This window comes from Coenobita brevimanus, chromosome 62, assembly GCF_032717465.1.
Source record: "Coenobita brevimanus isolate Jiangsu-jjx chromosome 62, ASM3271746v2, whole genome shotgun sequence".
Classification (NCBI taxonomy): domain Eukaryota; kingdom Metazoa; phylum Arthropoda; class Malacostraca; order Decapoda; family Coenobitidae; genus Coenobita; species Coenobita brevimanus.
Window position 1 is genome coordinate 6,472,673 of NC_137015.1, and position 23,659 is coordinate 6,496,331.

Below are 23,659 nucleotides of genomic sequence, written 5' to 3' on the forward strand. Positions count from 1 at the left end.
CTAAAGTGACTTGCGGTTATTTGATCATGTAATGCTATCAGGTTGTAGGTCACTTACCTATAAATGTACCGAACTACGTTATCCTAGCCTCAACCCAACACCTCTGGGGTGTAATAAGGAAATAGCTATTAACAGTACTTACGAGTATATGTATGTATATGTACCGTCATATATATATATATATATATATATATATATATATATATATATATATATATATATATATATATATATATATATATATATATATATTGTAAGATAGTGTAGGATACTGTATAATTATTAGAACAAACAATATTTCTCTCTCTCTCTCTCTCTCTCTCTCTCGGAAGGATGGAGGAGAAGAGGAGGAATGAGGAGTAAGGGTAAAGGAGGAGGAGGAGGAGGAAAGATGGAAGACAGGGCTAGCGAGAGAAGTAGAATAGGAAGAAGGGATGAAGAGCGTGGAGGGGAAGAGGAAGAAAGGAGAGGAGGAGGAAAAATGGAAGACGACTAGCGAGAGAAAAAGGGATGAAGATGAAGGAAGAAAGGAAAGGAGGAGGAGGAGGAGATGTAAGAAAAGAGAAGACAAAAGGGACAGAGAGAAGTGATGGAGGTGGAGGAAAGATGAAGAATGAAGTGGAGGAAGGGAGGAGAGGTGCAGAGAAAGGGGTAGGAGGAAGGGTGAAGAGGGAGGAGGGGAAGGAAGAGAGGTGGAGGGTGGGAAAAAAATTGAGGAGGAATGCCAGTAGTCAGAAATGGGTGTGTCTAGTGAGAGAGAGAGAGAGAGAGAGAGAGAGAGAGAGAGAGAGAGAGAGAGAATTAAAGCGTAGACTGTACTTAAGAGTAATAAATAAAAAGTGAGAGATGCTGAAATTACATATGCTAGAAGAGGCTGTGGGATCAGTAACATGGAGAGAGAGTTGAGTCAAGGAAAGGTCCTGTAAAGAGTGTGGTGTTCAAGCCAATGAATAAATAAACAGATAAATGAATGAATAAATTAAGTAAACACTCTGAGGTGGTTCGACCTTGTGGAGTGAGGTGTTGACCAGGAATTTGTTTGAGAGTGAGATGTATGAAGGGAACAATAAAATCGAGAGTATGTAAGTGAGGGTGGAGTGTCGTTGAAGGGGTCGTCACTGAGTAGGGATATAAAACGCCAGGATGTCCCTATGTTGACGCCACATCCACTTACAGTATATAATGCTGTCGGACACTAGAGAGATGGAAGATTGGAGGGAAATGATTAACGGTGAGGCAGGCAAACTTGCAAAGTAAAAGGAAGAAGAAGGGAAATAAGAAACATGGAGTGAGGATGGAGATGACGGCAAGAGAAGAAAGGAAGGAGGGGACGGGAGGAGAAAGGAATGGGAAGGGAAGGAGTAAACTGAGAGAGATACCGAGGGAGGCGAAATGGAAGGAGAGGAAGATAAATGAAGAGGGAGGGAGAGAGAGTCAGGCAGCGAGGGATGGGAATTATACATTGTATATGTCTGTGTTTATATACCGTTTCTATTGTAGCTTCCGGCTTGATCTGACATGCTCAATAATTTACGCGTTTTACTACAACTTGGCCTATAATTGCCCCCTCTCCGTCTTGAATACTAATTTGTGACAAGAGATTAATGCTAGACTGTGATGAAAGTCTTGAAAAGTGCTGTGGAAAGAATGTCGAGTCACTGTATTGTCTTATTCTGCAACTGTGCTACGTGAAATAAACTGCAAAAGGACGAAAATCAAGGTTAAGTTGAGTATACAAGCATGAGTATAGATGTAGGAAGTTGTTGCAGTGTAGGTTAAGAAATGCATGTGGAAATTCAGTCCTCTGGAGTTGCAGGGTTTATGCATGACAGAGTATGTTCTTGTCACTGAGGGAAGCTTGACAGAGTGGACAAATGCGAGAACTCAAGTAGGGAGAAATTTCACACAACTTAATGTCCCCTCCCCATGCCGTTATCGAACCCAAATCTAGATGATTGATAAATAAGCACGCTGTTCCCTGACCACTGCGACAAGTGGAGAGAGAGGAGTTAAGCAGGAAGTAAGGCAGGAGATGCGAGAGACTATTATAGTGATGTTGACAGAGCAGTGTACCATGCACAGGAATTACACGCAAGTAGGGAGGAAGGCATTCAGGCGGGGAGGAAGTGAGTGAGTGAGTGAGTGAGAGACAGGCAAGTAGGAAGTGAGCCAGGAATAATGCACGTATGACACAACAGTGAACCATACACAGGAATGACAAACAGGCAGAGAGGGAGGTAGGAATGGCGTGAGAGAGAGAGAGAGAGAGAGAGAGGCGAGTGATGTTGACAGAGCAGCGAACCATACACAGGAATGACAGACGCCAGTGCAAGGAGGGGAGGGGGGGGAGGTGGAGGGATGGAATGCAGGTGAGTAAGGCAGAGAGACAGGTGGATGAGGCACAGAGGAGGGGAAGGTGAGGCAGGTGAGTGAGACATGGAGACAGGTGGATGAAGGCACAGAGGAACGGAAGGTAAGGCAGGTGGGTGGGTGAGTTGAGGCAGGTGAGTGAGGCGGAGAGGATGAACCTAACCAGTGATTGTGATGGATGCCGCCATTGTTATATACTACACGTTCACTCTTCCTCCTTCCCACTTTCATTGCCTTACATTTCCTTATTCATTGCCTTGCCTTGCCTCATCCTGCCTCACTTCCACTTACTCATTGCCTCGCCTTTCCCCATTCACTGCATCACCCTGCCTCACCTCTCACGTACTCATGCCTCAGCCCGCCTCACACACCTACTCTGCCTCATCCGTTGCCTCACTTACCTCTCTTCTCGGCTACCCCTAATTCCTCCCTACCTCCCCCCACGTGCCTCCGCCTCTCCCTGCCTTTCCCCATTTACTTCCACCTCTCCCTCCGTTCCTTGTACTCTTAATTCTCTCACCACTTCCCCCTCTACTCTCTCTCTCTCTCTCTCTCTCTCTCTCTCTCTCTCTCTCACACACACACACACACACACACACTTTCTCTCTCTCTCTCTCTCTCTCTCTCTCTCTCTCTCTCTCGATTGTTCTTCACTTCCTTTTCTTTTTCCTTCGTTTTCCATTCCCACTTTTTTTTTTTTTTTATACGTTGCGTTCACTTTCCGTTCACGTCTTCCCTACTTCCATATATGCAGGTCCCATTATAAGCGAGGCATGTGTCCCAGACTATTACGATTTTTTTCCATATAGTTGATACTGTACAATGGGGGAAGAAGGTAGCAATGAGAGAGAGAGAGAGAGAGAGAGAGAGAGGGAGGGAATAATAAAAATGGAGACATAATACGAAAACTTGCTTTACTTTCCGTTTGCTCCCCATTTTATTTTTTCTAATTACCTTCTTTCGTTTTTGGTCCACTTTTTTTTTTTTTCTATTACCCTCCGTCATTGCATTTTCCGTAGTCTCATATTTTCTTTTCTCTCCCGTTTCTTGTGTTGCTTTCCATCTACCTTTGATATTTTGCTTTCCCCCCCTCCCATCATTGCATTTTTCTTTTGTTTCTTATTTACAACCCTAAGCCATTCACTTCACCGATCCTGCGTCTTATTTTTCTCTCTTCCTTTCATTATATTTATTTTTTCCTGTTTCTTTTATTTTCTCCTTTTTATTATGACCACACTATTAGTTTGTTTATATCATACTATTTTCTCTTTTTTATCATCTTTCAGTTTATGTCGCCGTCTTGTTTCTTTCTCTTCTCATACGTACCGTATTGTATTTCGTTTCTGCCCTGGTACCGCACACTGCCTTACGTTTTTTTTTTTTTCTTTACTGTGTTGTTATGCGGCTGGCATGGAGTTTACAGTGACCTCCTTTCCAGTAGAGTAACCACAAGTACTGTAATTACCCGTAGTGTGGTAGCTTCCGTCTTTCCCCTTCCCTGCATCTCATACCGTTCTTGGCTTTCCACTCCCCCCTGCCTCGCCCCCCTTTCCTCCATCACCCACTTCCCCTCCCTTACCTCCTTCCCCATTTACCCCCTCCCCCACTTACCCCCTCCCCATCCCTCCCCCACTTCCCTCCCTTCCCCTTCCTACCCTTATCCCACTTTTCTCCCTTATCCCACTTCCTTTCCCTTTCCTCATCCCACTTCCCTTCCCTTCCCTCATCCCACTTCCCTTCCCTTCCCTCATCCCACTTCCCTTCCCTTCCCTCATCCCACTTTCCTTCCCTTCCCTCATCCCACTTCCCTTCCTTTTCCTCATCCCACATCCCATCCCTTTCCTCCTCCCACTTCCCTTCCCTTTCCTCCTCCCACTTCCCTTCCCTTTCCTTATCCCACTTCCCTTCCCTTTCCTTATCCCACTTCCCTTCCCTTCCCTCATCCCGCTTCCCATCCCTTCCCTCATCCCACATCCCTTCCCTCCCCTCATCCCCCTTCCATTCCCATTCCTCATCCCACTTCCCTTCTCTTTCCTCATCCTGCATTCCTTCCCTTTCCTCATCCCACATCCCATCTCTACCCTTATCCCACTTCCCTTCTCTTTCCTCATCCCACTTCCCTTCCCTTCCCTCATCCCACTTCTCTTCCCTTTCCTCATCCCTTCCCTTTCCTCATCTCACATCCCATCCCTTCCCTCATCCCACTTCTTTTCCCTTTCCTCATCCCACATCCCTTCCCTTCCCTCGTCTCACTTCCTTTCCCTTCCCTCATCCCACTTCCCTTTCCTAACCCCACTTCCCTTCCTCACCCTACCTCATTTTCCCTCATCCTACTTCCTTGTCCTTCACTCCTCCTTTTCACCTCACTTCTTCTCCTCCATCTCACTTCCTTCCCTCACCCCACTTCAATCCTTCATCCCACTTCAATCCTTCACGCCACTCCCCTACACCACTTAACTTCCCCTCGCTCACTCCATTTCCCTCAGATTTTTTTTTTTTTTTTTTTTTTTTTTTTTTTTCTCTCCAATGCACACCTGTATGTATCTTAACCCTTTTTTATTATCTACCCCCTCTCCCCTCCCCAATAAATCGCCTATTCAGGTGTGGTCAGGAATATCAGTTCACATTTTAATCAAACAATTTTGAAGCCCTCAAACAAACAATTTTGAAGCCCTCAAACAAACAATTTTGAAGCCCTCAAACAGTATTCTAAAATGTTTGTAGGGTTTCAAAGATTGCATCACTGAGTTTTGAACTTCATTTTCACTGTTTTGTCATAAGCGATTAAGGAGTGTATGGTACCGTTGTTTATGTCTGCATTTGCACAGGTAGCCTTCAGTATATTGTCCATTGATTTGTTGCAGATGATAATATAATCAACTACTTTCCTACAGTCTGTACTTTGTATTGATGAAACTGGCTTACCAGCATAATAGGTATCCAGTACTCATTTCACCATAACTTGGCAGAGATTTTCCTCCTTTTGCAACCTGTTTTATGAACCACTTCCAGAATACGAAAATACTGCAGCTCTACATTCTTTTCATAGCTATTCTTCATGACTAGAAAATTATCTAGAGTTGAATCTCTTGCTAAAACTCGGCATTTAGCATGGAGAGATGGCAGTTTCAGTCCATGTTTGAGTAAAAAGAGTATAGTACTGTAATGGAAAAGTATTCTGTCATATAATGAGAACTTAATATACAGTATTTATATAGAGAAAAAAAATAGCATTTGGATATAACTGCTGAAATCACACGTATCTCCTATAGGTATTACTTTATACTGTACATTGTATACCGTATCTGAGCCAGGGCAATCTGGGATAAGTACAGTACTGTATTTAGATTGGCATACAACTAGTTGAATATGGTACGTAGAGTAGTATCAAAGTGTATAGATCAGAATGTGAGTAGAGAAGTTGTAGGTAATATGGAACTCAGGCTTCCTGTTGTGAAATAGATCATTATTTTACAAAACAGTACTGAAGTAAACACCAGAATACAAAATTCTCCCTTTGGGAGCATAAACAGTCTGACTCCTAAGAGGGAATGAAAATTAGATGTGATTGTCAAACCAACCCAGCCATAACTTGGTCAGTTGGTAATCTCCATGGCTATTGAAATTCTCTTCAGATGAAATTAAATCATTTGGCAGAAGGGTAAATAAAAATTGTTGTTATTTGTTGTTGTTGTCCAAGTTTCATGTAGATGTGAAGCCAGTAGACTTTAGGAGACCAGCCACTTCAGCCAGGCACTCCAAGATCTACTATCAGTGTAACGTTTAAGACTTTAAGTAGTGTTTGTGTTGTAAGAATGAGGTATTTAAGAGCAGGCCTAAGTACATTGTGGTATAGGGAGTGCATTGTTTTGAGCACATATTGGATTGTTTGTATCAGGTGGATTGGTGGGACTGAGGATTAAGGCCTAAATTCATCATTCATTCATTGCCAGACGCCATGTATCCCAGACGGGGTGGCCAAGGGCTTAGAGTTAATTGTTTTACAGGGAGGGGCACTAATCCTCCACCAACCCCACTTGACACGTAGGGATGCCAACAGCATCTGGTGTTCCCAGGCGGTCACCCATCCAAGTACTAACCAGACCCAACGTTGCTTAACTTCGCTGATCGGACGGGAAGCGGTGTACTCAACGTGGTATGGCCGTTTATTTGTCTTATATTCATTTATTTATTTATTTATTTATTATGTACTGGTATTCATTTTTTTACCTGTATAGTATTAGTGGCAAGTAGGGTTAGATTGAAGATTGATTTTTTTTTTTTTTTTTTTTTTCTCATGCCATGATGTGACTGCTCCCCTTCCAGACTAACCTTTGGGAGGATGAAGGTTGGTGGGGGTTATGGGTTATAGTTATTTATTTGTTTTTGTTTTTATTTCCAGATCATGTATTAGTGAGCAGTACAGTCAGGATGGGACTAACATAATGATGAAATATATTTTTCACTCTGTACATTCTTATGGTGCTGAATTGAGCTACCTTCATACAGTTGCACTTATATAGGTGAATGCATTTTCTTCCCAGTAATACAAACTCCCTTCATCTGTGTCGCTATTCCCAAAAGTGGCATGATGGGCTGCTGGAGAAGGGCAGCTTTAACCTGCAGTCCACCAGGTTTGCACTTCAGATGAACCTGGGGCTATAACTACAGTACTAGCTTACTACACTACTTTTACTCCCATACACGTTCTCCCTTACAGAAGTAACCTTATGGAGAATGAAAGTCCTGTTCGTGGTTTGGGGTTACAGTATACATTAAAAGATTGGAAAGTGTTATTGAAAACGAGTCATATAACAGTTTGATCGTATGTAGAGTTGATCATAACATGGGGACAGCTGCGATACATTTTTGGTTGAGGGTCATGCACCCAAGAGAATTAAATAAGTTTCCAACTTACCAAGAGTGATAGTTATTTCACTTCATGTGCTTCATTGACTGCTTACCACCAGACTTGTCAAAAAATAGGTTTCCATCTCACCTAAACTGGTATTTCACTTCACTGCCCTTCACATGCTGCCTAAACTTCAGTACACGACAGCATTGACTTGAACAGATTTTCTTATGACTGAGTTCAAAGGCCATCATGGAATAAATGAAGTGATTCAAGGATTGAGTGTTGGTAGCTGTATAAGTGAAAATAGTGGTCATATGCACATCAGTGAGGCTTTGTACAGGATCATACTTATTGTATAATTGAAAATGCAGTCATATGTCAAAAAAAGGCCAAAATTCTTGGTCTAATAAGCAGATGATCATATTGGCTCATGATAGTGTACTGTACACACACACACACACACACAGGTAGACGTATAGGGTAAATATATTTCTTATTTCCAGTGCATGGATAAATCAGAGGGAGAGTTAGAATTATGATGAATTTAATTATTTTTCATCATAGTGTAATATGAGTTTCTCTACGGAGGATGAAGGTCATAATCCCTGTTAGTCATTCAGGTCTTATATTTTCAAAATTTAATGTGTGTGTGTTGGTGTAAAGTAATGTTAGGATGATGATGAAATTATTTTTCATCATAGTATAATACTTGTTTGTATTTTTAGTTAGTTGTTTTCCACGGAGGGGCACAAACCTTCCGCCAACCCACTTGTTGTCACATTGGGAACACGTGTTGGTTAGTTATAAGGTTACCACCCAGCGTTGTATATTGTTTCCTGGTTTAGAGGATATGATTTGGCTTGCTACTCAGTGTAGAGCTATCCTAAAAACAGAGTACTGCTACACTAAGTGGATGGATGATGGGCATCTCCACCTACCATGGAGTTGTTGAATGCCATGGAGAGTGTGTATGAAGGTGCTAAAGCTGCAGTGCATGTGGGCAGTGAACTGAGTGAGTTTTTCTGTTTGAAGGTTGGATTGAAACAGGGATGTGTCATGTCTCCTTGGTTGTTCAGTACAGTATGTACATGATTGGGGTTATAAAAGAGATACAAGGTAGGTCAGTGGATATTGGAGCAGCCCTAATGAGAGAGGGCAGTGTGTGGAAACTCCCTGTGCTGTTGTTTGCAGATGATACAGTATTGTTAAGTGAAGACGAAGGGGAGCTGCAAGGCTTGGTGAATGAGTTTGGGAGAGTGTGTAATACAGTATATGGAATCTAAAGGTGAATGTAGGGAAGAGTAAAGTTATGGTCTTGGAGAGAAATTAAGCCACTGAATGTACAGAGAGGTTGGATGAGGAGGAAATGGAAAAATGTGAGTGCATTTAAGTACTTGGGTAGTGTGATGAGTAAGAATGGAAGTTTAGAGGGTGAAGTACTTGAAAGGGTACTACAAGGAAGAAAGGTTGCTGATTCTAAAAAAGCAGTGATAAGAAACAGGGAAGTGTGCAAGGAAGTGAAATAGTTACTGCATGGCAGTATTGTAATACCAACTCTAACGAATGGAAGTGAAACATGGACCTTGTTGGAGGGACACAAATCAAGAGTGAGAGCAGTGGAAATGAGTTACTGTATTTGAAAGGAGCATGTGCAGTCACATGGAGAGACAGACTGACAAATGAGGAAGTGAAGGAGCATTGTGATGTGGATGTGGATGTGTTAGGTGAAACACATTGAGGTGGTTTGGCTATGTAGAGAGGATGGAGAGTGAGAAACTGATGAGGAGAGTGTATGTGAGTGAGGTGGAGCGGGGGGAGAGGGAGCGGGAGGCCAAGGTGAGGTGGAGAGATGGAATGGAGAGGTATATGAGAGAGGGGGATGTGAGCTGGTAGCAGGGCAGTGAAATGGTGGGGAACAGGTCGACATGGAGGCGATTTGTTTGTGGCCACCCTTACAGGATTAAGGCATCTGGCAATAGATAGATAGATAGTATAATATGACTATTTTCTCCACAGACGTGACCTTGGGGAGGATGAAGGCCCTAATCCTAGTGGGGGGTTATGGAACAAGACTACGTCCCCTCACCCTCAGCCGGCCCAAGCCCTTAGTCGAGTTTGCCAACAAACCCATTGTCCTGCACCAAATTGAGGCCCTGGTGGCAGCTGGCGTGACACATGTAGTGCTGGCTGTGTCCTACCATGCCGAAAAGATGGAGCAGGAGCTGGCACAGGAGGCACAGAGGGTGAGGCAAGACAGGCAGAGGTGAGAAGTAGGGGCAGGCAGAGAATAAATGAGAGGCATAATAAGTGAAGGAAGACATGAAGAGGTAAAGGGAAGAGTAGAGGCAGGGAGTGACAGAGGTAGAGAGATGAGTAGCAAGGGTAGGCAGAGGTCAGAGGCAGGGCAGTCGCAGAGGGATGATGTGTAGCAGCGAACTGATTAGAGAAAGAGCAAAGCATAATGGCTGAGGAAGGTTAGGAAGAGATGAAAGGTGGAGGGGGGGGGGCTGGAGGCAGGCAAGGCATTGAGGATTAGGCAAGGCAAATAGAGGTGGGAGACAGGGAGAGACATTGGTTGTAGCAAGGGAGGTAGAGGTGAGAAGCAGGAGAAGGCAGAGGGATGATGAGAGGAAGCTAGAGGTACAATTAATGAGTAAAAGTAGGAAGACGTGAGTGGCAGAGAGATCCATTGAAAGTATGGCAGAGGGTGGTAGAGTGAAGGTCTGATCGGGGGAATGATGAGAGGAAGAGAGAGGCAGAGTGAGTGAGTGAAAGCTGGCAGATGGAAAGCAAAAATGGGGGGAGGGGAAGGGAAGGTTAGAAACAGGTTGAGGCAGAGGAAGGATGCAGAAAGGCAGATTTGGTAAAAAATGGAGGTGAGAGACAGGGGAAAGCACAGGGGGAGAGGAAAGGCAGGCAGAGATGAGGGGAATGTTGAGGCAGAGATAAGAGATTGAGACACAGGCTGAGGCAAAAATAAAATGAGAAGTAGAGGCAGAAGAATGTGGGGGAGAAATGATAAACAGCATTTTGGAAAAGCTTTATTGGCCTTTTTTCCCCTCATTTTTTCCTCTTCCCTCTGCCAATGGGTGACTTTACACTGAGTGATAAGCCAAATGGTTTCCTGTACACCAAGTAACTATTTACAGTACTTTGTTGGGTTGTAGCCATATAACCAGATTATGGTGCCTGATGGTTTAGTGAGTAATTACAGCACCCCAGTTGGATTGAGCCAGTGCAGGTTTATATCCAAGGGGTGGTTGGGGTTTATTGCTCACATAATGCCACTCAGGGATGAGTGAGGCTGGTCACTGTCATTGTAAATGTCAGGACCAAGTTGCCTAGCCCCGGGATCTTTCGCTCCTTATGGGGCAACATAGGATTGGATGATATATGGATGGATGGTAGGATAGTTATGAATATAGGAAAAGAAATGGTGGTAGGTACATAGAAAATGAGAAAGAGAAAAAGATTTTTTAAATTATTGTGTAACTGTACATATGTACAGTATTATAATTATGAAAGGGTTGAATTTAGCTACAAAATATCTGAGAGTTAGCTTTAGTATTGTAAGATAAACTTTTAATATTAGCCTGCTTTTGTATGAGAGAAGTGCCTTATATACTGAATATAAATGTTTGGTGGTACAGGGTACCAAAGGTAATATAAGAAAGCTAAATAATTACTGGAAGGGTCAGTGCCAGTTGTTTGTAATCCTTTCACTAAAGAGGGTTCTCATAAGCTGAATTCACTTGTCTGGCGGTATTGAAAATATGATGAAAGATAATGAAAAAAAGGCTACCATTTTGAGGGGAGTAACCTTATCACAATGTATTAACATGATCAGACGTTCGCCAACACTTCCCAGCCAGCTTTGACAATGTAAGGTGTTACATAAAAAATTTGTATAGGGTATTGATAGCAATATGAAGTACAAAACAAAAGAATTGGAGAAGGAAGGATATGTCCTGATCTTTAGGGAGAAATGAGAATTGCTTACACCCCTAATACTGGTAGAGTATTGTTGATGAATTTTTGCTCATGCTGGTACCATAATGGAAGAACTGTTATACCCACATGTGGAAAAGTTGTATCTCCCCACTAAGAAGAAGTATTATACCCATATATGAGAAAGTTTTATCTCTTCAGTAAACAACCATAGGAAGACTTAGTTATTATACCTACGTATGTATCTGTCCATGAAACAGCTTTTGGAAGCATTTTTATACCCACATGTGGAAAAGTTGTATCTCCCCACTAAACAACTTTTGGAAGAATTATTTTACCTACATGTGGAAAAGTTGTATCTCCCGACCAACATCTTTGTGTCTCCCCACTAAACAGCTTTAGCAAGTGAATATAACAGTTCTCCTTTCTGAACAATTCATAGCACTCTGATGTCAAGCCATATACCATATTGTTGTGTTTTTGTCAACAGCTTGGCATCGAAATCACGTTTTCTCTGGAGTCCGAGCCCCTAGGTACAGCTGGCCCCATCAAGCTGGCTCAGTCTGTCTTGGCCTCAAATGATGAGCCCTTCTTCGTTCTAAACTCAGATGTGATCTGCGACTTCCCCTTCACACAAATGGTCCAGTTCCACCGACAGCACGGCCGTGAGGGCACCATAGTGGTCAGTTGGACGGTGGGGTGGTGGGAAGGTAGTGCATTTTTGAAGTATATATGCTATTTAACTCCATTGAATCCCAAATTACAAGCAACTGTAATGCAGCTCATCACTCACACATAACATGCTTACTTCATGCACCTCACTTTCTCAGCATTAACAGCCCTTCAGCATAGCCATTAATCCCTTCTTTACCGAGCACCATGTCCTGTGTCGGCGGCCACCACCTCCCCCACACTGAGTTGTCATGCAACATTTTTGGTGCATTGGGGGTTGGGGGTAGTTCATCATCGCATCCAAGCTAATAACTTTGTGTTATTTATTTTTATTTTAACATCAGTGATCACATAAACCCCAAAAGATTGTGCCAAAAAAAATAGAAATATTACATATATATATTTTTTTTCATAAGTTTCGTTAAAATATATGTACTGTACTTAAATAACCAGTAAATACTTAGGCTTGAAAACAGTAACATGCACAGTTTATACGTGTATTTACTTACCTTGTAATTTATGTTGATGTCTTGCAGTAAATAATAGGTTTTTTGTGGGTGAGAAGGTGACGTATATGCAGGCCCGCTCTGAGGCAGATGCATCCAGGTAAGGCAAGGCCATATGCGATAAGTAAGAATGAAAGAAGTGAAGAAAAAATGAAGGAAGAGGGGAAAAACTGATGTAAAAGGAAAAGAATATGGGTGTAGGAAGTATAAAAGTAAAGAAAAATAAAAGGAAGAGTTAAAAAGAAGGGATAGCAAGAGAAAGATGAAAGAGAGGAATGGTGTGGGTGACACAACTTTCACTGTCGTCTGTGTTCCCACTCTCACCCTCTTCCAGCTCATACAATGGATCATCGTCACTTTCCTCAGACAACCACTCATTATCAGATTCATCCAGATCACTGTCTAAATGGAGGGTAAACTCTTCCTCCTCATCACTTGACAACATGTTTCCGTATAACGAGGATCTGTGGCGGGGTTTAGCACAGAGTACACATTCCCTCCAAGGCTGCAGGCATACTAAGTCATCATTCACAAATTTACTTGAAAAGTAGTTGCAGACTTCCAGGGGAGGCATGGGTGGTGGGGAGGCTGATAATCTGATTGATGCTTGAGAAATTACGTCATATATGCAGTCTGCAATTGGTCAAAACTAATGAGGTTTCATGACATATGTATGACATTATAATGTTACCATTGGTCAAGAAAAAAGGAGTGTTACCATATAGTCCAGCTTTTTCTGCAGCTGAAAACCATGTGGAAGGATTATAAGAGCCATACCGAGGCAGCAAAGCTGTGCAGACAACCATGATGTTTGGAAGTACATGTGTACTTCCAAAATTTTCTTGGTACCTCAGTGGCTTTAAGAATGGAAATTCACATGTACTGCCAAATGCATTTCGGTAAAGAAGGGGTTAAAAGATCTCTAGGAATGCCCAGCAAATGTGGTTGATTTCCTGCACCCCACAGGGTTCACATCCAGCTTAGCTTGGGGCCACAACAACAGCAGCAACAATAAGAAACAGCACTTAGAGAGCGCATACGTCTGCCAATGCCTGTACCAGAGAACTCAGGTTCCAACCAAAATTTAATCAGGTCTCCCTTGGTCCATGACCCCCATATCATCAAAATTTCATTGAAATCCATAAATAACTTTTTAAAATATACTATGGGCAAACAGACAGACAGACAAACCAACAGATGAATACATGACCTCTGGCAAAACTAATCCAGGTGATGTACATTTAAGTTTAATATTACCACTTCCAGATTATTCATTCAACTTAGGAAGGCCATCTCTTACTGAAGGGATTTATTTAGGCTGTGTGTAATCCTTCCAGTTTGAAAAACCTGTCCTAAGCCAAAATATTCAAGAGATGGCAAGAATAAAATGTAAACTAGAAAGTGCTCAGAGAGTGCATACCTCCACAAATGCCACTGCCATTAACCCCTTAAGACCGCAATTGTTTCAGGCAGAGTACCTCCGACAACTGCAATTCGGGGGTGTTTTGGCAACTTTCACCAAGGGCAAATTGACTGTGTTCTGGCTAAAGAGGAATAATTTACACACCTGACAACGCAATCCGTACCCCTGTAGGCCTAATGGTTACCGCACAATCGCGCGTCAAAGTTAAAAAAAAGTTTGATAGTTACCTCTCGAAAACAATCGAAAACATGAAAATTTTGATAACTACTTATTTTTCTTATTGAAACAGGTTATTTCAAATTGTTTTGTCACACCAGCCGTGAAAACAGGTGTATGTAGATGTGGGAAGATTACTAGACTGTGGGGAGATAAAGTAGGCTGTGGAGAGTAGGCCTATAGGTACAGGGGTTGGAAATAGCCAGCTTTTCGCATGAAAAGAAAGCACTTCAGTGTTTTCTGTAACATCTACCATGAAAACAGGTGTGTTTGTAGGTGTGGGGAGATAACTAGTGTGGGGAGTAGGCAAACAAGGCCTTGGTGGTACTTGGGGAGAAAAATTTTGGCAACAACCAATTTCTCTTGTGGAAACCCTCCATTTCAATGGGATTTGTCATACCAGCCATAAAAACAGGGTGTATGTAGGTGTGGGGAGATAAAACAGGTGATGGGAGTAGCCCTACAAGGCCTCAGAGTCATTCCAAAACTAACACAGACGCATGTAAATGTTTATAACCATCAAGGACATCAAAAGAAAGTTAAATAATGCTACAAATGCATGCATAAGAAAGGAAAAAAAAGAAAGCAATAATTTGTTTCCGATTTCTCTTTTTACTGTCCCAATTTCTCGTTACACATTTATCACACCATTACAATTATCACATTATCATTACACTTCATCACACCTATCATTACAGTTTCGACTACAACCAAATTCTTTTGTGGAAACTCCCATTTCATTGGAATTTATCACACAAGCCATAAAAACTGGTGTGTTTGTGTGTGTGGGGAGATGAAACAGGTGCGGGGAGCAGCCCTACAAGGCCTCATAGTCTTTCGAAAACTAACACAGACGGACACTACTTGGAGGTGCTAATCTGGGCAGGTAGGGAGAATGAAAAATAAATAAATAAATAATAAGATGCGTCATATGTAGTACAACATGCAGCATTCTCCATCTACATACGTACAGAAACTGGTAGGTACGAAGTGAGAAATGAACAGAGTGAGGTGTAAAAACTCGAGGGCCTGTTGGGGCTTGGAAGGGTAGTGAGGGACAAGGAGGGAGAGATGGAGTGGGGTTTGGGAAGGGAACGAGGCTAGCAGGGAGGGAGGAGGGGCAAGAGAGGGTGGGAAGGGACCCAGGTTGCTGTGGGAGGAGAGATACAGTTGCGTGGAGGATGGGAGAGTGATCAGGGACAAGGAGGGCATGAGGGAATGGAGTAGAGGGTGGCATGGAGGCGGCCGAGAGGGGGGTGCTCCCCCACCGCCTGGGTTGGTCCGATCCCCCCTCCCGCCACATCAGGGGCGAGTTCTCATTGGCCTGAAGCCATGTGTGTCATAATCAGGGTGGAGCAAGCACTCCGCAGTTTTTTACAGGCCACGTTCAATTGATGCGATTAGGCATTTTGGCATAAAACTCAAATCGTATCAATTGATGCGATTAGGACGTAAGGGGTTAATAAGAATTTGGATTTCGGATCCACCCCAAAATTTAATAAATTCTTTCTTGGTCCATGGCCCACCTTTCCACAAAATTTCATCAAAATTCAATGAGAACTTTTGGAGATGTGCAGGATACTCTGGATCTGCCCCCAAATTTAATAGTTTCTTCCTTGGACCATGGCCCACCCTTCCACAAAATTTCATCACAATCCTTTCATTACTTTTTGAGTGAGCCTGGATTTGGATCCATGGATATAGAATCAAGATCCAAATCCGCCCCCAAATTTAATCAATTCTTTCATGGTCTGTGGTGCACCTTCCCACAAAATTTCATTGAAGTTTATAAAGAACTTTTGGAGATATTGTGCGGGACTCTTTGGATCTGAATCTGGTCCAAAATGTAATCATTTGTTCTTTGGCCTTTGGCCCACCCTTCCACAAAATGTCATCAAAATCCATTCATAACTTTTTGAGTAATCCTCCTAAACAGACAGACAGACAAACCAGTGTGGAGTAAAACATAACCTCCTTGGCAGAGGTAATGAGAAAAAGTCCCTGGGCTCATTGGTTTAATCCTTGAGTCTTGTAGCTACTAGCATTATGATTTAATTGTTGTACCCCTTGATCAGAAATGTGTCAAAGGAGAAATTTGCCTTTATGGTTGATTGCTCATGTAATGCCACTCAGGGATGGGTGAGGCTGGCCACTCTCATCTTAAATGTCAGGACCAACTGCCTAGCCCCAGGCTCCTACGCTCCTCATGGGGCAATGTAGGATTGGATGATGGATGGATGGATGTATTTTCAAATTTAATTTTACAGTATTTTATTTATTTATTTACTGTATTTAACTGAATACTAGGTGCCATTGGTTGGTGAAAATTGTCATATGGTATAGATCTGGGGTTGAGTTTATACTTTGCAGTGCAGGTTCAATAATTGTGCAAGGGCAACACTTTTTGTGCAATCTGTAACAGAGATCCTACATGGTATTGTTTCCAGTTTAATTTGCAGGCAATGCAGAATGCTCCCATATGGGTGCTTTTTCATAATAATAATATGTAAAAATTTTTCTCATTCATTTAAGTGAGTCCCATGCCTAATAATGATGTCTCAGAATACTTAGTGATGTTGTTCGAATGTTTTGTGGAGTTGGTTATATACATCAAGAGATGAAGATTTATTGGTTTTACACACATGTACGAATATTTCGGGAAGGGGAAAAAGAAGTGTGTGGTAATCATAGGGGCATTTGTCTTCTTGTTTTGTTTTTAAAGGCTCCAACATGCTTGCATGCGTCGGCCTTGGTCACCTAATGGCGGCTTTCCACACTGCACGATCCATTGCAGCCTCCCTGTTCAGTCCCTTAACCCTGAGGTCACACTTAATGACCCCGTCCCATGTCTTTCTCAGTCTACCCCACATAACTCCACCCCCAATATTAACACTTCTCACCTTCCTCACCCAATTATCATCCCCCATCCTCTCCACATGTCCAAACCATCTCAATCTACCTCTCCTCATCACAACAATACACTCCAGTCCCATCCTACCTCTCAACTCATCCATCGTAAACCCAGCCCCCTCAGACCTTGCATGCAGGGACGCACTACACATCCACCTAATCATTGTCATTTCTGTACGTCTGAGCCGGTGAATATCCTCCTCCTTTACTGCCCAGGTCTCACTACCATACAGCATTACACTCCTAACACATGCTGCATACAAAGACCCCTTAGCACGTAGGGAGAGCCCTCTCAATGTCAGAAGAGACAAGAGCTCCCTGAACTTCTTCCAACCACTTCTCATCCTAGCCACAGAGCTAGCTCCAGCCCCACCTTCAGCACACATGTCTCCCAAATAACAAAACTCTTCCACACATTCTAGAGATTTACCAGCATGTTCAATCCTTTCACGCCTGACACTCTCCACTTGCTCTCCCCGACACGCCTTACACATAAAATCAGCGTTATCTCGGAGTCTACCTCTGATACCACTACATCTCTTGTACATCCATCTGTCACAAACACCGCACAAGATAGAATTACTTCCCATGCCCTTGTGGCAAACTGCACATGGCCACTCTCCCTCATCTTTGACAGTACCGCCACCAACCCTAGATATCATCACCTTTGTTTTATCTGCATTTACCCGTAAGCTCTTATGCCCCATACCATCTCGCCACTTCCTAAACCTTTCCTCCGCCTTCCTTTCGTTCTCTGCAATCAACACCAAATCATCAGTATACATCTCCCACGGGAGTCCGTTTCTAAAGTCACGTGAGAGGGCTTCAAGTACCATGATAAACAACATGGGACTCAAAACTGACCCCTGATGCACACCAATATTCACAAAAAACTCATCACTCAAATCTCCATGCACTCTTACCTGGGTGCGAGCACCCACATACATAGCCATAACCACCCTAACCAGCCACTCCTCCAAGCCAAGCATTCTCATTGCCCACTTCACCACCTCTCTAGGGACTCTGTCAAAGGCCTTTTCCAAATCAACAAAAACAAAATACAGATCCTTTCTCCTACCAATATATTTTTCCTGAAGCTGTCAAACAATGAATATGGCATCAGTGGTCCCCCTGCCTGGCATAAACCCAAACTGCATCTTATCAATATTCACTCTTTCTCTAATCATACCTTCAGAAGCTCTCTCCATTACCTTCATTATCTGATCTAAAAGATTTATACCTCTATAATTTCCTCTTTCCAGGGCATCACCTTTCCCTTTATACACATTTACAATTTCACTCTTCAGCCAATCATCTGGGACAACACACTCATAAATAATATTTATCAGGCCAGTGACTAACCTCACCCCTATATCTCCTGAGGCCTTCAACATTTCGACAGTCAACCCAGACACACCTGCTGCCTTCCCCACCTTCATCCTGCCTATTGCCTCACTCACAGTAACAGCATCAATCAAAGGCCAAGGGCCAAACACTGGATCTGCTGGCTCCAAACCTTCCCTGTCCCAGTCAAACTCCTCGTTCAACAACCGGCTATAATGCTCTTTCCATGCATCTTTGATATCCTCACTGTTCACCACTACCCTTCCTTCATCATTCTTCACACACTGCTCCCCTGTAATATCCCGATTATCCCTCTTCATCTGATTTGCCACCTTGAATATCATATTTTTCCTTTCCCCATGATTTAGGTTGTCAAGTAAAAGTCTCTGTGACTCAGACCTCACCCTGTATACCTCTCTTCTAGCCCTATGCTTGGCAGCCAAGTATTCCTCCTTGCTACCACCCTTCTTCCATTCCCGGAAAAGCCTTCTTTTCTCCTTAACTGCAGCTTCTACACACTTATCCCACCACCAAGTTAACTTATGTCTTGGTGGTCCTCTTGTCCAACCGCATATTACATCAGTAACTCTCAAGAGATTGTTCTTGAGGGCTCTGTACTGTTCATTAACGCCTCTGTCTACACCTCCCCGTTCAGCCACCACTCTCCTCATCTTGCTACAGAAGGCTTCCCTTACTACTTGGTTTTTCAGCTTCCATATTTTCCTCCTAGGTACATTAAGTCCTCTTTTTCATCACTCGTTCTTTAAGCACCATATCACAAATCAATAGTTTGTGCTGCTGCCCACACTCCTCACTTCCTACAACTTTAACATCCCTCACTAACCTCCTATTAGCCCTCCTAACCAGAAAATAATCTGTCTGACTTCTATTTCCCCCAGACTCATACGTAATTAACCTACTGTCTCTTTTCCTAAAATATGTGTTGCACACAATCATGTCGGTTGCCTCCCCAAACTCGAGTATCCTTTCCTTTTTCGCATTCCTTATACCATACGCACATCCCCCATGTACTCCTTCATAACCTTGTGCTGCTTCACCTACATGACCATTTAAGTCCCCTCCAAAAACCACTATCTCATCATCCCACATACCACCTACTACACGTATTAAATCATCCCAAAATCTATCTTTCTCTGCCTCATCCAATCCTGCCCGTGGAGCATATGCCGATATAACTGCAGCTATCTTTCTGCCGAATAGAATTTTCACTACCAATATCCAATCGCTTACTCTTGTAATATTCATAACATGTTCCACCCTTTTCTCTGTAACCATCACACCAACACCCCCATATCCGTCTGTCCCCCCCTGCCAAAACAACCTATAGTAACAGTCCTTCCCAACAGTCTTTCTGGCTGATCCACCCCTGTACCGGACTTCCTGCAAATACGCCACATCCACCCACCTCCTACTGAATGCCTCAACGACTTCCCCCGCTCTTCCCCTCAAACTTTCCACGTTCCATGAGCCCACCCTCATCCCCCTGGGTGATTAACTGTCCTCAGGCTTGCTTTGAAACTTATTCTTGTGTTCTGTCATAGGATTAAAAAAGGGGGATAGACATACCACAGGCCCCACTCACTGCACAGTCCCAGGTCCAGGCAATGGATCTGGGACCCCTAGCCCACCAGCTTACCAGTGGCTGTGGTAGTGGCCTTGGGGCACCCTGCCAGGACAGCTGCAGGGACACCCTTCAAGCACACCTTGGCACTGCAACTGTCCCACCATTTTACACCCACTGATAGGGCAGCCTCATGGGGCGCTACTCCCAGGTTCGGGCCCCTCACTATTGGGCGGAAGCGGCAGCCTGGGAACCGCAATGCCCTGTACCCTCTAGCACAGGCCTGAGCCCCATCTCGCCCTGGACCCATGATCTATGCAAGCGGAACCCCCGTCACACCTCCCCCCAGGAGTCCGCCACTAGGTAGCAGGGGCAAAGTTTTCTGGCCTCATGCCCTTGCTGGCACCAACCCCTGTAATGTAGTGGGATACGTTGTGTGAAATGTAAAGTGCATGTGGTGTAGTACATAAGATAGAGGAAATGTTTGGGAGTGTATGCTGGTCTACTCTCCATGTTAGTCACGCTGAAAAGTTCAGCAAATGGGGATGGTTAGATAGCTAGTGAAACAGGAGCTCCAGCTCTCCCTATCACCAGCATTCCCATTCCCCTCGTGAGTACCACCCTGTTCGGCCCATGCTACAGCCGTATACTTTTCCTAGTGTAATAGGAAAAGTATATGGTAGGATACTTATTGACAGAGTTAAGGAAATAACAGAGGAGTTAGTTAGAAGAACAGGGAGGCTTTAGGAAGGGAAGAGGTTGTGTGGATCAGATATTCATTCTTAGATCTTTAGTGGAAAAGTTTCTAGAGAGGGAAAAGAAGTTGTATGCAGCCTTCATGGATTTGGAGAAAGCATATGACAGGGTGGATAGACAAGGATTGTGGAAAGTATAAAGAATATATAGAGTAGATGGGAAGTTGTTGAATGCTGTGAATTGTATGTGAGGGTGCTAAGGCTGCAGTGCATGTGAATAGTGAACTGAGTGAGTTTTTCTATTTGAAGGTTGGATTGAAACAGGGATGTGTCATGTCTCCATGGTTGTTCAGTCTGTATATGGATGGGGTTATAAAAGAGATACAAGGTAGGGCAGTGGATGTTGGAGTGGCCCTAATGAGAGAGGGCATTGTTTGGAAACTCCCTGTACTGTTGTTTGCAGATGATACTGTGTTGTTAAATGAAGATGAGGGTGAGGTGCAAGGCATGGTGGATGAGTTTGGGAGATTATGTAAGAAACGAAATCTAAAGGTGAATGTAGGGAAGAGTAAAGTTATGGTCTTCGAGAGAGGTGAAGCCTGTGAATTTACAGTGAGGTTGGATGACGAGGAAATGGAAAATGTGAGTACATTTAAGTACTTGGGTAGTGTGATGAGTAAGGATGGGGGTTTGGAGGGTGAAGTGCTTCAAAGGGTACAACAAGGATGAAAGGTTGCTGTTCCTTGAAGGCAGTGATAAGAAACAGGGAAGTGAGCATGGATGTGGAAAGTTGCTACATGACAGTATTGTGATACCAACTCTAACATATGGAAGTGAAACTTGGACCTTGTTGGAGGGACAGAAGTCAAGAATGAGAGCAGTGGAAATGAGTTAGCTGTTTGAGAGGAGCCTGTGGAGTCACATGGAGAGACAGACTGACAAATGAGGATGTGAAGGAGCATTGTGGTGTGGATGTGGAGGTGATAGGAAGTGTTAGGAGAAACACACTGAGGTGGTTTGGCCATGTGGAGAGGATGGAGAGTGAGAGACTGATTAGGAGAGTGTATGTGAGTGAGGTGGAGGGGGAGAGAGGGAGGAGAAGGCCAAGGATGAGATGGAGGGCTGGAGTGGAGAGGTATACGAGAGAGGGGTGTGTGAATTGGGAGCCGGGCAGTGAAATGGCAGGGGACAGGGTGATGTGGAGGCGATTTGTTTGTGGCCACCCCGTATGGGATTAAGGTGTCTGGCAATAGATAGATAGGTAGATGAATATTTCTCAATTTATTCTTTTATTCACATACTCTCAGTGGTCACCAGCAAACGTATTAAAAGAAAAAAATAAGATTTTCGTCAAGACTGCCTTGATGATTCCGGCGACTTCCATTGTGATGACTGAACTTTCATTTCTGGGTTGTATCCATACACCAAAAACTGATTGCGCTTTATTATCATCTTCGTGAAGTCCGGATTCTGATTACCAAAGTTCACCATGTCCCTAGCACAAAATGAAAATGCAGCGAACAAGAACATGTCCTCAAAAACACACTGCTCGGCAGCAACTGGGATGGGCAGCAGCGCTGAACATTTTCATGCACATGCAAAATGATTTTCTAGGTCACTCTCCACTGATTTGCATCCTCTTGCTCCAACTGATTTACGAGAAAAAAAAATATAGTTGGATAGTTTTTTATCAGACCTTGTATAGCTTTAATAAATTCCTGCTCTACAGGAGTTTAATCGGTTTGTCTTGTGGTAGCAAAAATGTAATGAAAAATGCATCTTTGTTCTGAACTGATTAATGTCTCCTTTTAGGGGTTAATGTCAGCATTTCCATACTCCAGAAGTTATGTTTTGTTACAGGTAACAAAGGTGGAGGAACCCAGCAAGTATGGTGTTGTGGTGTATGATGAGGCCGGCAAGATTGACAGGTTTGTTGAGAAGCCACAAGAGTTTGTGTCCAACAAGATCAATGCTGGCATGTACATTTTCAACCCTTCCGTCCTGGACCGAATTGAGGTGAGACAAGCAAGGAATAGAGGAACGCTGGCATGCATGGCTTGTATCCAGGTTGGCTAAGGAGGCTCCCTAACTTCTTTGATTATTTATCTTGTATATTATAGTATATCATTGTTTTGTTTGACATTTTTATCTGTTTAATATTTATATCTTTCATTTGTGTCAACATTGAATGCATCAGTAACATAAGATGTAGTGTATTAACACACCAGATACAGAAATATGCTTTTGTGGAAGTGTTGGAAATCCTCTTAACCTCACCAGAATAGGAATCCCATATGTTATCGTAATTTAACCCTCTTGTACAGTACAGAAGAGTCACGATTTCAGACAAAAAGAAACAGTGATCTTACAATAAAACGGGCATTTAATTTCTCTCATAATTACTTAATAGCACAGTAATTTCATTCATTTGCGAAGTGGATGCATTTAGGTAATGGATTTCCAGAGGACTGCTTATGTTTACGACACGTGTTATGCTTTTGTTGGCCGCTGATTGGCTTCCTCGACCCAACCTAACCCACGTGACCCATGCCCCATACCACCTGCCACCGCCTGCCTCTGTGTAGTGCATATCGTTGCTGTGATGAGAAGCAATTATTTGCTTATTTCCTTGTTCCTGATTTCCTCAGAACTCGGAGCATGTGGTTCCAAACTAACTTTAGTTATGCCTAAGCACCCTGAAAGTGCTATGAACACAAGATAAGCATAAAGGAAAATGTAAAATTGTTGGACAAAGTGGCATGTGGAGTGAGAGCTTGTATGCAAACGATCAAACGTGAAATGATTCGGGTGTGTTTACGATGTGGATAGTTTCTTTGTTGGGGAAAAAAAAAAAGTTAATGATGGAGGAGCAGTAAAAATGATGGAGGAGCAGTAAAATTCATGTTTTTGCCTTGGGTGCAACAAGTGTAAAAAAAAAAAAAAAAGAAAAAGAAAAAGAAAAAAAGAAAAGCTTTGTGCCCGACCTTTTTGTTACGAACTGACGGTCTTTGGTAGAGAAAATTCGGCTCTTACGGTGTGTAAAGACACTACGTGTTGATGTAAATAGGTAAGATAATTATGTGAGTTCAGTTCTTGTGAATTACTGCATACTGTACTGTCATACATTTTATACTGCTT

General features: G+C 43.1%; 1 protein-coding gene and 1 non-coding gene across 2 annotated transcripts in view; one reads left to right on the forward strand and one right to left on the reverse strand.

The window, feature by feature from the left end:
* Window positions 1-6,421: 6,421 nt before the first annotated feature.
* Window positions 6,422-6,540, reverse strand: LOC145404206 (5S ribosomal RNA). Its single transcript, XR_013898138.1, has one exon. It is a non-coding gene; the product is annotated as a 5S ribosomal RNA (ribosomal RNA).
* A 2,694-nt stretch (window positions 6,541-9,234) lies between these two features.
* Window positions 9,235-23,659, forward strand: part of Gmppb (GDP-mannose pyrophosphorylase B) — a 45,679-nt gene continuing 31,254 nt past the window's right edge. Inside the window, exons 1-3 of the mRNA XM_080275590.1 lie at window positions 9,235-9,468; window positions 11,664-11,855; window positions 22,382-22,537. Of these exons, the coding sequence (XP_080131716.1) occupies window positions 9,259-9,468; window positions 11,664-11,855; window positions 22,382-22,537 (558 nt within the window). The 5' untranslated portion in view covers window positions 9,235-9,258. The remainder of the gene's footprint in view (window positions 9,469-11,663; window positions 11,856-22,381; window positions 22,538-23,659) is intronic.